This window comes from Capra hircus, chromosome 2 (assembly GCF_001704415.2).
Source record: "Capra hircus breed San Clemente chromosome 2, ASM170441v1, whole genome shotgun sequence".
Taxonomy (NCBI): Eukaryota; Metazoa; Chordata; class Mammalia; order Artiodactyla; family Bovidae; genus Capra; species Capra hircus.
In genome coordinates, this window is record NC_030809.1 from 29,575,045 (window position 1) to 29,589,083 (window position 14,039).

Sequence of the window (14,039 nt, forward strand, 5' to 3'; positions counted from 1 at the left end):
AGGCAGCAACCGAACAAACACTAAGGAGATGAGGGGTTACCTGGGGGACCATCTACACAAGACCATTCCTAGAAGCCTGAACAGCACAGGCAATGCCCCCAGACAGGAGCCAAGCCGAGAGGTCAGTGTGGTGGAGCAGAGCTCTAAGAGACAAAGGAGGATTCGATTAGAGGATGTTATGGACTGAATTGTGTCCCTTCCCCCCAAATTCATATATTGAAGTCCATTACATCAAAACAGGACATAATTTGGAAATAGAGTCCTTGTAGAGGTAATTAATTAAGACGCAGTCATTAGAGGGAGCTCTAGTCTAACAAACTGGTATCCTTATAAAAGGGAAATTTGGACACAAATGCATCAGGAGAACACCAATGTGAAGACGAAGGCAGAGACTGAAGTGGTGTTTCCACAACCAAGGAATGCCAACAACTGTTAGCACACCACCGGAAGCTGCGGGAGAGGCTGGGCACAGATTCTCCCTTGTAGCCCTCGGAAGGAAGCAGCTCTGCTCACACCCTAATCTTGGGTTTCCAGCCTCAAGAACTGTGAGAAAATGCTTTTCTTTTGGTTAATCCTCCCAGTTTGTGGTCCAGGGGGCAAGGGGTGGAGGAGTGATGGAGAAGGCATTTTTCATTTTTAAAAATCTAGCCATATTTTATTTTTTAAAATTTTCTTGACTGTGCAGCATGTGGGATCTTAGTTCCCCAACCAGGGGTCGAACTGTGCCCCTTGTACTAAAAGTGAGAGTCTTAACCACTGGACAACCAGGGAAGCACTTGAAAACTTTTACTTTTATCAAACCCACTTTTTTTTTATGATTAGGTGGGCTATATCTGCCTCTCATGCAAACATTACTCTACGTTAGAAAGCTATGACTATAATTCACATGCTAATATATCTAAGAAGAAAAAAAATGTAATTATCTTCATAGGCCTTTGACAAAATTCAATACTTATTCCTGATTTTAAAAATAAAACTGAATAAAATACAATAGGTAGCAACTTTAAAAGCAAGTATTAACTAAACTCCAGATTTCATCTGGATTTTTCCAGTTTTTCCACTTCTCTTTCTGTACCAGGATCCAGTGCAAGGTTCCCCAAGGCTTCAGTTGGCATAACTCCCCAGTCTCCTTAGTCTGCGACAATGTTGCTCACTCTTTCCTTGCTTTTCATAACCCTGACAGTGTTGAGGAGTGCTGGCCAGGTGTCGTGTAAAGCATGCCCCAATCTAGGCTTGTCTGATGTTTTCCTCATAACCAGTCAGGGTGATGGGGTTTCAGAGTCACTACGCCAGAAGGTGAGGTGCCCTTTTCTTCATGTCATCCTGGGGGTTTGTGAAACCCACACAGCATCCCTGCCTGGTAGCATCAGCCTTTTTCACTTGGTCAATGTGGTGTTTGTCTGGTTTCTACACTGCGAAGTCACTTAAATGCACTTAAGAAATAAAAGTAGTAAAATTCATCTTTTGGAAACATTGGAGGGTAGTAAGAAGGCACGGCACGACCTGACTTAAAACGTAAATGGACCTCTCTGGCTGGTGTGATGAGAACAGGCAGTGAGAGAAACCTGGTGGACACAGGGAAGACTGGGAGGTCGCCTTAGTAATTCAGGCGAGAAGGAATGGCGGCAGGGGCCAGGGTAGTAGCAGGAGGGGAGATAAGAAAGTAGAAAGTGAAATTTCTTTTGGTAGAGTCAGTGTAATTTTCTGATAGATTGAATTTTGAGTGTAGCAGATAAAGACGTGTCACTGAATTCTGGCCTGAGCTGTTGGAAGGATGGTGTTGCCATCTTGAGTGAGCTCAAGTAAAAAGTCCAGTCTGGCATTTGTGTCCTCGCCATTCCTTCAATATTTCACCCACCCAGGAGATATTTATCTGGTGTCCAGGCTGGTTGCATAATTTGCAGGACCCTATGCAAAATGAAAATGCAGAGTCCCTTGTTAAGAAAGCACGAAAAAGCTTGTTTCTTCCTTTTATGGCCTTTCTCTTAAGGGGACAGAGTGGGAACTTCCTGGCCTTCCAGTGATTAGGTCTCTGAAATTCCACTGCAAGGGACCTGGATTTGATCCCTGGTTGGGAAACTAAGATCCTACAAGCTGCATGGTGTGGCAAAAAAAAAAAGTATTATTTATTTACTTTTGAGTGAAAATGGCTAAATACATATTTTTTTTCTGACTGCAAAATTAGTGCTCATTTTAGCAGTTGGGCCACATCAAAGGATATAAGTAAGAATGCAAGTATTTATAATCTCACCATCCAAAGATAACCACTGCTAACGTTTCCCTTCTATCCTCTTTCCTCCCTGTGCACATACATCCATAGATTTATTACAGAACCTTATCATCCTGTGCATTTTTTTGTTGACCTTTCTTTTTACTCAGTGGTTCTATTATAGATACCTTGTCACAGCATTAATTATAGCTATACCTTATCATGTTTAGTGGAAACAGCGTTCCATTTTACAGGTCGACTATAATTCGTAAAATAAGTTTTTTGAAGGGCATTGAAATATTACCAAATTTGTTGCTATAAATGACTCTGAGACAAAGTTTATCCTCCCTCCCTTTCCTCTCTTCCTCCCTGTTCCTATTTCTTTCCGTCCTTCCTTGCCTCACGTTAAGTGGGCTCACAGGGTCAGAAGGTTTGCATTGTTTAGTGAGTCTGACGCACAGTCACTGAACAGGACTGTGTACAGTTACAAGTCATGACATTTATCATCTGCCAGATTCTATGCTAAGCACTACATGCGTTAACTCAGCAATCCTCATATCAGCCCTATGAGTTAGCTCCTACTTTTAGTCTCACTTCACAGAGGAGGAAACTGAGGCACAGAGTGTGTATCTAAGCTTCCCAAGGCACAGAGCTGGCCAGGGACAGAGCTGGGATCTGCACTGAGGGGGCTTGGTTGGCGCTAGCGGTAAAGAACCTGTCTGCCAACACAAGGGATGTAAGAGATGTGAGTTCGATCCCGGTGTCGGCAAGATCCCTGGAGGAGGAAATGGCAACCCACTCCAGTATTCTTGCTTGGAGAATCCCCATGGACAGAGGCGCCTAGAGGTCTACAGTCCATGGGGTAGCAAAAAGTCGGACATGATTGAGGTGACTTAGCATGCAAGCACACACAACTTGGTTCTAGAGCCCATGATCTTACCCCAGTTCATCCTCACATAGCTGCAGGAGGCAAGTAGCCCCGTTTTGATGGATAAGGATATTTTGATATAGGTTAAGAAACATGTCCTGTACAATGTCATGAACCTCCGTCCATAGCTCATCAGGCACTCTATCAGATGTAGTCCCTTAAATCTACTTCTCACTTCTACTGTATAATCATAAGGGATTTGATTTATGTCATACAGAAATAGCCTAGTGGTTTTCCTTACTTTCTTCAATTTATGTCTGCCAGAGAATAGCAAGGAGAGATAAGTAAGCCGTCCTCAGTGATCAGTGCAAATAAATAGAGGAAAACAACAGAATGGGAAAGACTAGAGATCTCTTCAAGAAAATTAGAGATACCAAGGGAACATTTCATGCAAAGATGGGCTCAATAAAGGACAGAAATGGTATGTACCTAACAGAAGCAGAAGATATTCAGAAGAGGTGGCAAGAATACACAGAAGAATTGTACAAAAAAGATCTTCATGACCCAGATAATCACGATGGTATGATCACTCACCTAGAGCCAGACATCCTGGAATATGAAGACAAGTGGGCCTTAGGAAGCATCACTATGAACAAAGCTGGTGGAGGTGATGGAATCCCAGTTGAGCTATTTCAAATCCTAAAAGATGATGTTGTGAAAGTGCTGCACTCAATATGCAAGCAAATTTGGAAAACTCAGCAGTGGCCACAGGACTGGAAAAGGTCAGTTTTCATTCCAATCCCAAAGAAAGGTAATGCCAAAGAATGTTCAAACTACTGCACAATTGCCCTCATCTCACACACTAGCAAAGTAATGTTCAAAATCCTCCAAGCCAGGCTTCAACAATACGTGAATCATGAACTTCCAGATGTTCAAGTTGGTTTTAGAAAAGGCAGAGGAACCAGAGATCAAATTGCCAACATCTGCTGGATCATCGAAAAAGCAAGACAGTTCCAGAAAAACCTCTATTTCAGCTTTATTGACTATGCCAAAGCCTTTAACTATGTGGATCACAATAAACTGTAGAAAATTCTGAAAGAGATGGGAATACCAGACCATCTGACTTGCCTCTTGAGAAATCTGTATGCAGGTCAGGAAGCAACAGTTAGAACTGGACATGGAACAACAGACTGGTTCCAAATAGGAAAAGGAGTACGTCGAGGCTGTATATTGTCATCCTGATTATTTAACTTATAAGCAGAGTACATCGGAGAAGGTGATGGCACCCCACTCCAGTACTCTTGCCTGGAAAATCCCATGGACGGAGGAGCCTGGTGGAATGCAGTCCATGGGGTCGTGAAGAGTTGGACACGACTGAGCAACTTCACTTTCACTCTTCACTTTCATGTATTGGAGAAGGCAATGGCACCCCACTCCAGTGTTCTTGCCTGGAGAATCCCAGGGATGGGGGAGCCTGGTGGGCTGCCGTCTATGGGGTCGCACAGAGTCGGGCACGACTGAAGTGGCTTAGCAGCAGAGTACATCAAACGCTGGGCTGGATGAAGCACAAGCTAGAATCAAGATTGCCGGGAGAAAAGTCAGTAACTTCAGATATGCAGATGACACCACCCTTACGGCAGAAAGTGAAGAAGAACTAAAGAGCCTCTTGATGAAGGTGAAAGAGGAGAGTGAAAAAGTTGGCTTAAAGCTCAACATTCAGAAAACGAAGATTATGGCATCTGGTCCCATCACTTCATGGAAAATAGATAGAAAACTAATGGAAACAGTGGCAGACTTTATTTTGGGGGGCTCCAAAGTCACTGCAGATGGTGACTGCAGCCATCTGCAGTCAGATGCTTAAAAGATGCTTACTCCTTGGCAGGAAAGTTATGACCAACCTAGACAGCATATTAAAAAGCAGAGACATTACTTTGCCAACAAAGTTCCGTATAGTCAAGGCTATGGTTTTTCCAATAGTCATGTATGGATGTGAGAGTTGGACCATAAAGAAAGCTGAGTGCCGAAGAATTGATGCTTTTGAACTGTGGTATTGGAGAAGACTCTTGAGAGTCCCTTGAACTGCAAGGAGATCCAACCAGTCCATCTTAAAGGAAATCAGTCCTGAGTGTTCATTGGAAGGACTGATGTTACAGCTGAAGCTCCAATGGCCACCTGATGCGAAGAACTGACTCATTGGAAGACCCTGATGCTGGAAAAGATTGAAGGTGGGAGGAGAAGGGGACAACAGAGGATGAGATGGTTGGATGGCATCACTGACTCAATGGACATGAGTTTGGTTAAACTCTGGGAGTTGGTGATTGACAGGGAGGCCTGGCATGCTTCAGTCCATGGGGTCACAAAGAGTCGGACATGACTGAGTGACTGAACTGAACTGAATGGAAGAAACGTGTCCAAGGTTGTAAACTGTTAAAGGAAAGCCAATATTTGAATCATGGTCTGTCTGAGGGGCATGGCAACCCACTCCAGTATTCTTGCCTGGAGAATCCCCATGGACAGAGGAGCCTGGTGGGCTACAGCCCATGGGGTCACACAGAGTGGGACACGACTGAGCAACTTAGCACACACTCATGCTGTCTGTATCCAAAGCAGCGGTTTCTGGGTTCCTCAAGAGGATTTCTGCGTTTATTCAGGAGAGTGTCCTCAGTTGGAATCTCATCTGCTTGCTCTCCAAGTTTCCTTTCCATCTTCCACCAGAGCCTGATAATAACCAGGGCTGGGAGGTCCAACATAGCTGCATCCCTGGGTCACACCCCTGTCGCGTCCTGCCATTACCTGACCGTCTGCCCGTGACACACATTCTCTCCCTCTCCTCTAATCCTGGATCACTGTTGGGTTACAGAACTCTCTTGGTCAGGCCCAGTTTTGGTTGCGTGTGCAGACAACTCTTGGAGAAGGAAATGGCAACCCACTCCAGTAGTCTTGCCCCGAAAATCCCACGGACAGAAGAACCTGGCAGGTACAGTCTATAGGGTTGCAAAGGGTCAGACACAACTTAGTTACTAAACCACCACCACCAGACAACTCCACTTGAACTGGTCTTCAACAATAAAGACAATTTACTGGCTCACATAACTGAAAAATACACAGAGAAGATGAACTCTGGGCACAGTATGTTCAAGACCCTGGATCTATTTCCCTGCAATTCTCTCAGTTCTGTCTCCTCCGAGTGTTAGTTTTTGTCTTTGGACTGGTTTGCCATTTATGGTAGCAAAATGGCTTGCAGCAACCGCAAGGCTACATACTTGCTTTTCCACAATCATTAAACAACCAGCCTGAGCCTGGCTCTGAGTGGGATCGTCTTAGGTCACATACTTGCCCTTGAACCTGTCACGACGGCATCAGGGACCGTCATCAGGGAGAAGGATGAATCGTCTCCTCCACTTCCCTTGCCTCTATTTTGGTCCCCAGGTCTGAGTGGATTCTTCTGCAGGGCTGTGCAGAGATGAGGCCGGTATTAAAGCTGACAGGGGGACAAAATAGATATAGCCATATTGTGCTGTTCACATGGTTCTGCATAGAAGCTGCCACTTCTAGAACAGAATGGCAAGAACAGGCCTCAGCATCTTGCTAAGGACTAGCATTTGGGCTGCACATGTCATAGCAGTCTTTGTGGCACTGGGTGGTCTACACAGAATGGAAACATGCTCTCCCATCTGGGGTCGCACAGGGTTGAACATTACTGAAGCGACTTAGCAGCAGCAGCAGCAGAGCCATTTAAGGGGGAGCCGTGATAAATGGAAAGTGATGTACAGAAGATATGTTCTGTGGGCGAACTTGCTGGAACCTTTTCAAGTGGGTAGAATTTTATTCCAAGCTCATCTGTGTGTGCCTTTCCCACCTCCTTCAGTGAAATGCCCTTTCCTACCATAAAGGGAAAGATCCTTTTCAACTATTTTCCCCGGATTGTTTTTCCACTGGAGACCTAAACTACCACCATTGCCACCCCCATGCTCATCCCAAGGGGCTGATTCTCCTTTGTTCCTTGGGTTTGAGGGAGGACTCTTCCCTAGTACCCCAGCGATTAGTTGAAACATGCTGGAATGCTGAACCAACTTGAGTGAAGGCCTGGGAAAGCAGAAGGGAATTATTCACAAAGAGGAGCTTAAAGCCAAGGATTAGATGAGACTTTTCTTGCCCTGGTCTTTCTCTATGGGTCTCTTCCTTGCAGACTTCCTCACCCAGTGACTGCTGCCCCCTCGTGGCGAATATTTTCAGTTTGCCCTGGAGTGCATACTGGCTTGCGCAGTCCAGACCCCAGTCTGTTTTCTCCCTTGTTCTCTATTTTCTGCCCCAGGAGCTACCTTTTCCCTAGATGATTAATAGGAGACATGTCTGCTCTCTCCAGGGACTACCCCATCTTCAAGTCCTTTCTAGTCTAGGCATCAGGTCGCAACTGGTCAACACCTGTAAAAGCAAAGCATGGGTAGCCCCAGGCAGGGCAATTGTCTGCTTACACTTCCTGCTATTACTTATAAAGGATAAGAGAACCCAGGAGGAAAGCATGACTTAGTTTAAGAAATATGCTTGCCAGGGGCAGAATTGCAGGCACCAGTGCCATGCTACATTCGGCATGCATGGTAGAGGCAGAACATAGATTAGCACCAACTCTAAACAGTAGCAGGTAGTTTGGAAAGGACAGACAGTCCAGCTCGGCTATATGCAAGTGCAGCTTTCAGGCACAGCTTATATAGACTCTGTTCCTTAAAGTGATAGGCACCCTGAATCGCAGGAAAGGGGTGGGGGGGGGACCCACGACACATCAATCCAAGGAGATATGACTGATGTTGTTTACCCTATAACCATTGAGTAACCACTTACTCTGCATCCTGGCAGAGGCTCTGAAGGTGAATTGGAGTGGTCTCTAGCAGCCCACGGTCTGGTGGGGCAGACTGACTTGTAAATTCATCATTACAGGACAATAGGATTCCTGTTATAAGCAAGAAGTGACTGAAGTACCAGAGGTAAAGCTAAGGGACAGACATTAGCTGCTGGCAGCAGCTGAGGCAGGTTCCCAGAGATGCCATCCGTCAAGACTGAGAGCCAGGAGAATGACATTACCACCACTCCTCCACTCACTACCATCGGCCCCAGCTCTGCTGGGCTCCCTGTGGTCCAGCCAGACTCCAGGAGTGGCCCCCAGACTCAGGGCCATTCTAATCAAGCAGTTCTTCATTGGTGGTGGAGGAGGATTAGTTCTTCCTCTGAAGCGCCATCAACATCTCCATCACAGAGGAGTCTAGAGTTTAAGTAAACACTGTGTGTTTGCTGTCCAAACACTACTCAGTCTTCGACCTCCTTCCTACTGGGTTGTCCTCTAGCCGTCAACCCCACCCCGCTGGTGGAGGGCTCCTACAAGGCCCTCCCATATAGACTGCTAGAATCTGTACTATATAAAGTCAAGTTCTTTCCCTTTATTCAGGTCAGACAATTTGGAAGCTTTCAAATGGAAATAAAAGCAAGAAAAGGAAGAGAATGACAATAGCCATCCACAGAGTGGAGAATTCAGATAATGGATCCTTAACTCCATCTTCGCCCCAGGTTCCCCTGCTTGGACACAGGGACCCTGGGAGTCTCTGATACTCTGTGACCCCCTGATTTAACCTGTTCTCCAAATATAGACATGGGCAGGGCCCAGGGAGGAGCTGTGCTGTGAAGAGGCTTCCCTATTCTTTATTCATCAAGTTTCCTCTCAGTGTTAAGGCACTCTGGTCTCTGAGTTCCAGGCTCTTACGTTTGGACATACATGGTTGGTGACTCAGGTAGGAAGCAATCTCTGATTGCCAGGACTTTTTCTGGGGCAGGGTGACTTAGTCTGACTATATTTTGGAAAATGCATCTGCTTGTCTGGGACCTGTGATTTGTACTCCATTGACTCCCTGCCTCCTTTCTCATGACCATGTATTCAGTTCTGTTTTTATACATGTCTACAGATGGTGCCCTTTCCCAATAAAATCTCTTGCTTTGTCAGCACATGTGTCTCCTCAGACAATTCATTTCCGAGTGTTAGACAAGAGCCCAGTTTCGGGACCTGGAAGGGGTCCACCTTCCTGCAACAAATGGCGACTCTGGCGGGGACTCTTCTTCGCTGAGACTGATATCCTGACTACTCGGGGTACTCAGGGGCCAGCTTGCCTGCCAGTGGACCAGACCCAGTGGCCGCAACTGGGACCCCTTTTGTCCCTGGTCTCCTCCTGATGCGGACAACTGGCCAGAATGCCCCGACCAGTAAGGAACAAGAGACTTTATTGACCTCTCTCCCCTTCCCTCTCTCTTTCCTCTCCTTAACCTTTCCTATCCTTCCCTGTTTTTCTAGTCCCCCGGTCCTAGACGCAGGAATCTGGTTGAAGGGCCCTCAGCCTGGGCTGAGGATTGGAGACTGATCATCTCCTCTTGGCAGAGAACTCGAATTCTGGTTCTGGTCTGGTCTGATTTCTGGTAGGGCCGAGTTCCAGTCCTCCCTTCTCTGGAGGCCCAGGGAAAAGTCCCATAACGCCTGGGTATCTGCAGGTGGCAGGAGACGTCTGTAAGGCCACCCCTTTCGCCCCTCCTCTCCCGCCTCATCCCCCTTCTTCTTTCAACCTGGCTTCCTTTCCTCCGTTGAAATCTTTGATGTTAGTACTTGGATCTGAAGTTCTGTGTCTCTGTAAGAGGTTTTTTGAGAGACTGTATTCTTGTATTTAAGGGCATCCCTGGTGGTGCAGAGGTTAAAGCGTTTGCCTGCCATGTGGGAGACCCGGGTTTGATCCCTGGGTTGGGAAGATCCCCTGGAGAAGGAAATGGCAACCCACTCCAGTATTCTTGCCAGGAGAATCCCATGGACAGAGGAGCTTGGTGGGCTACAGTCCACGGGTCGCAAAGAGTCAGACACGACTGAGCGACTTCACTTTCACAGATGGTGACCAGGGGGCCACAGTCTTCTCACCTTCACCTTTCATACCTCTTCTCTCCTTTTAAAAATATTTATTTATTAAAAAAAATTTTTTTTGGCTGCGCTGGTTTTTGTTGCTGCATGGGGGCTTTCTCTGGTTGCAGAGAGTGGGGGCTACTCTCTAGTTGAGGTGCGCGGGCTCTAGGCACACAGGCTTCAGTAGCTGTGGAACAGGGGCTTAGTAGCTGCAGCTTGCAGGCCCGAGCATGGGCTCAGTGGTAGTTGTGGCTCATGGGCTTAATTGCTCCATGGTATGTGGTATCTTCCTGGAGCAGGGATCAAGCCTGTGCCTCCTACATTGGCAGACAGATTCTTGACCACTGTGCCACCTGGGAAATTCCACGTCTCCCCTTTTTTAGGGAAGAGGATGATCCTGAGGCTTAGTCTTTTGTGAAAATGCAGTCCTGGCAGAGATATTAAAAGGTGTGGGTTTGAATGAATTCATAGAACCTCAGGTTTGGAAGCATCTCAGGGGTTATGTATTCTGCCTCCCTCAGTTTGGATGAGGAAATGGAAACCTAGAGAGGTAAAAGGACCCGCTCAAGGTCACATAGCTTATTAATGACAGAATCAGGATAGAATGAGCACTGGTTGCCAGCTATCCTTATTTCCAGTCTTGGTAACCGTTTGTAGGTTTTCAGATTGTTCTCTGAAGAACCCTGGAGGTTTTGTGGGAACCTCCTCTGTAGTGACTATTTAGATGGAGAAAGGGGCACACCCACCCTCCTCAGCAGAAGAGCTTTTGTCTGTTTCACGTCTGTTTCTTCTGGTAAGATTTTGCTTCACTAAATGTTTAACAACCTTAAAATTTATTTGAAAAGTGCTGAACGAACGATTCTGTGGATATTTAAGGGGTGACCATGATGGGGATTTCTCTTAAATGCTTACAATTTCTTTAGACAGAGGACACAAACATTTATCCTTTAGAGAAAAGGCTTAAAATACACTTTTTTTTTTTTTTGGCCGTGCTGCACGGCATGTGGTATCTCAGTTCCCCAACCAGGGACTGAACCTGTGCCCTCTGCAGTGGAAGAGGGAGTCTTAACCACTGGACCATCAGGGAAGTCCCTTGAAATACACTTTAATGCAATTTATTACTATTATTTTTTTCCCTCAGTGGATTTTAAGAAGGTTAAATAAGAATCGGCAAGGGAATTCCCTAGTAGTCCAGTGGTTAGGATTCAGCACTTTTACTGCTGGGCCCTTGCAGGCTGCATAACACAGCAACAAACAAACAAACAAACAAACAAAACCCCAGGAAGACCATGGAGGGGAAATAGCATAGAAAGGGGCATCTGAGAGCAGGTTTTGTCTTTGCCACCCCAGGGACAGTAGCCCACCAGGCTCCGTGGAATTCTCCAGGCAAGAATACTGGAGGGGGTTGTCATTTCCTTCTCCAGGGGAGTCTTCCCTGTCCAGGGATCAAACCCACATGTGCTGCATCAGTAGGCAGTTTCTCTACCACTGAGCCACCTAGGAAGCCCTAGAGCAGGTTTGCCTCCTTGCATTTTGCCTGATGCTGGCCCTTCCCGAATGTGTTGAAAAACTTAGTCCTCCCATCTGAAAGCCCAGACATGGCTGAGGATGGAGAAAGTCAAACAGAGCACAGAGGCAGTATTATAGGTAGAGCTGATGCCACTATGGGGCCAACCAACAGCAGATGTTTTTCCCTGTGTGTATGTCCATCTTATCCCACGTTTAGGCCTCGGGGTTCTGGAAAGCTGACAACACGATGAAGCTGATCCTTAAAGCAGCCTGTGACAGAGGTGAAGGAAGGGATCTTCCGTTACCAAGCTAGCAGATAAGCAGAAGATAACCTAGTAACGGTTATCACATCCTTGAGAGTGACTCGGATCTGAGTTACTAAATCACCTTTCTTTCCTTCTAGTCTTTCAATCAGATCACACCATGACAATCATCCTGAAAGATTTATCTAATAGCAGTTATTTGTGGGAGGGGTTTGAGGATTACAGCGGCACGCCACCCACAGAAGAATTTGATTATAGTCCCTGTGAGATAAGCACTGAGACACTCAACAAGTATGCTGTGGTCGTCATCTATGCCCTGGTCTTCTTGCTAAGCCTCCTGGGAAACTCCCTGGTGATGCTGGTCATCTTGTACAGCCGGGTCGGTCGCTCTGTCACTGATGTCTACCTGCTGAACCTGGCCATGGCTGACCTGCTCTTCGCCATGACCTTGCCTATCTGGGCCGCCTCCAAGGCAAAGGGCTGGATCTTCGGCACACCCCTGTGCAAGGTGGTCTCACTCCTGAAGGAAGTCAACTTCTACAGCGGTATTCTACTGCTGGCCTGCATCAGCATGGACCGCTACCTGGCCATTGTCCATGCTACACGCACGCTGACCCAGAAGCGGCACTGGGTCAAGTTCATATGTTTAGGCATCTGGGCCCTGTCCGTGATCCTGGCCCTGCCCATCTTCATCTTCCGTGAGGCCTATCAACCACCCTCCTCCAACCTAGTCTGCTACGAGCACCTGGGTGCCAATACAACGAAATGGCGTATGGTGATGAGGGTCCTGCCCCAGACTTTTGGCTTCCTCCTGCCCCTGCTGGTCATGCTTTTCTGCTACGGACTCACCCTGCGCACACTGTTTTCAGCCCAAATGGGGCAGAAGCACCGGGCCATGCGGGTCATCTTTGCTGTCGTGCTCGTCTTCCTGCTCTGCTGGCTGCCCTACAACCTGGTCCTGATCGCAGACACCCTCATGAGGGCCCAGGTGATCACCGAGACCTGTCAGCGCCGCAACGACATTGGCCGGGCCCTGGACGCCACCGAGATCCTGGGCTTCCTGCACAGCTGCCTCAACCCTCTCATCTATGTCTTCATTGGCCAGAAGTTTCGCCACGGACTCCTCAAGATCATGGCCATCCATGGCTTGATCAGCAAGGAGTTCTTGGCCAAGGATGGCAGGCCTTCCTTTGTTGGCTCTTCTTCAGGGAACACGTCTACTACCCTCTGAGACCCCACATGGGGCTCCTTGGTTCCCCTCAGCATCATCCCAAGCCCCATGTCCTCTGGCCATTCACAGTCCCATGTCAAGGCAGCTCCCCATTGTGGTTATAGGAAGTTGCTGAGGCCATGTCCCTAATAGGCCCCCATCACATGGATTAGACAGCCTGTCCTGGGCCCCACCTCTTGCTGTAATTACCATGTCAACTGATAGAGCTTGGTGCATCCTACCACTGAGCCCACAGTGCTCTATCTTCTGGGAGACATCCTTTGAAGATATTCTTTTCAGTGATTACAAAAAGTTCCCACTATTGGGAACCATTAATGTAGAACACCATTTGTTACTTCCCTAGCTCTCCCTCTCCTTGCCTGCCGGCAAAGTCCCCTTCCCTTGAGAGAGGCTGAAAATGACAGAAACTCATTTTCCAAGATTCCCTTAAGATAGGATTGGCCATATCATCTTGATCTGATTTATAAAACTTAAAAACAATGATGTGCTGGTAAATCACTCTCCTGGTTGAGGGGAAGTTCTGATTTGTAGCATTTGCTATGTTCTGTGGTATAAATAAATGCTACCACCATGGCTGATTTCAAGGATGGTGGTGTTTAACAACAAGCTCACAAAATCTAAAAAAGGTGATAATATGCTTTCACAAGCTTGTGCAAACTGGCTTTAGCACACTGTTGCTTAAGAGGAAGTCTAATCGGGCCAGGGGACTCCTGGGAAATATTCTTAATTTAAAACACACACACACACATATCCTTGGTTCTTGACTTTGACTATGGTTATAGGATATGATGTGTGGAGCTGAAGCAGCCACTTTGTGACAAGGAGGGAAAAGGCCTTGGGCTGATGGAGCCAAAGGATAACAAGGACCTGAGAGTAAAAAATCCAGAATAAACCTAAGCATAAATGGTCAAATGAGTTTCAACAAGGGTGCCAAGACTATTTAAGGGGGAAAGGATAGTCTTTCAACAAATTGTGCTGGGAAAATTAGATATCCACATACATAAGAATGAATCTGGGCCCCTAACTTACATCAT

The 14,039-nt window shown here is 46.8% G+C and overlaps 1 protein-coding gene across 1 annotated transcript; it reads left to right on the forward strand.

The window, feature by feature from the left end:
• Positions 8,771 to 13,583, forward strand: CXCR1 (C-X-C motif chemokine receptor 1). Its single transcript, XM_005676530.3, has 2 exons — positions 8,771 to 8,857; positions 11,915 to 13,583. The coding sequence occupies exons 1-2, from the start codon at positions 8,842 to 8,844 to the stop codon at positions 13,003 to 13,005; spliced, it is 1,107 nt and encodes a 368-aa protein (XP_005676587.1). The 5' UTR covers positions 8,771 to 8,841; the 3' UTR covers positions 13,006 to 13,583.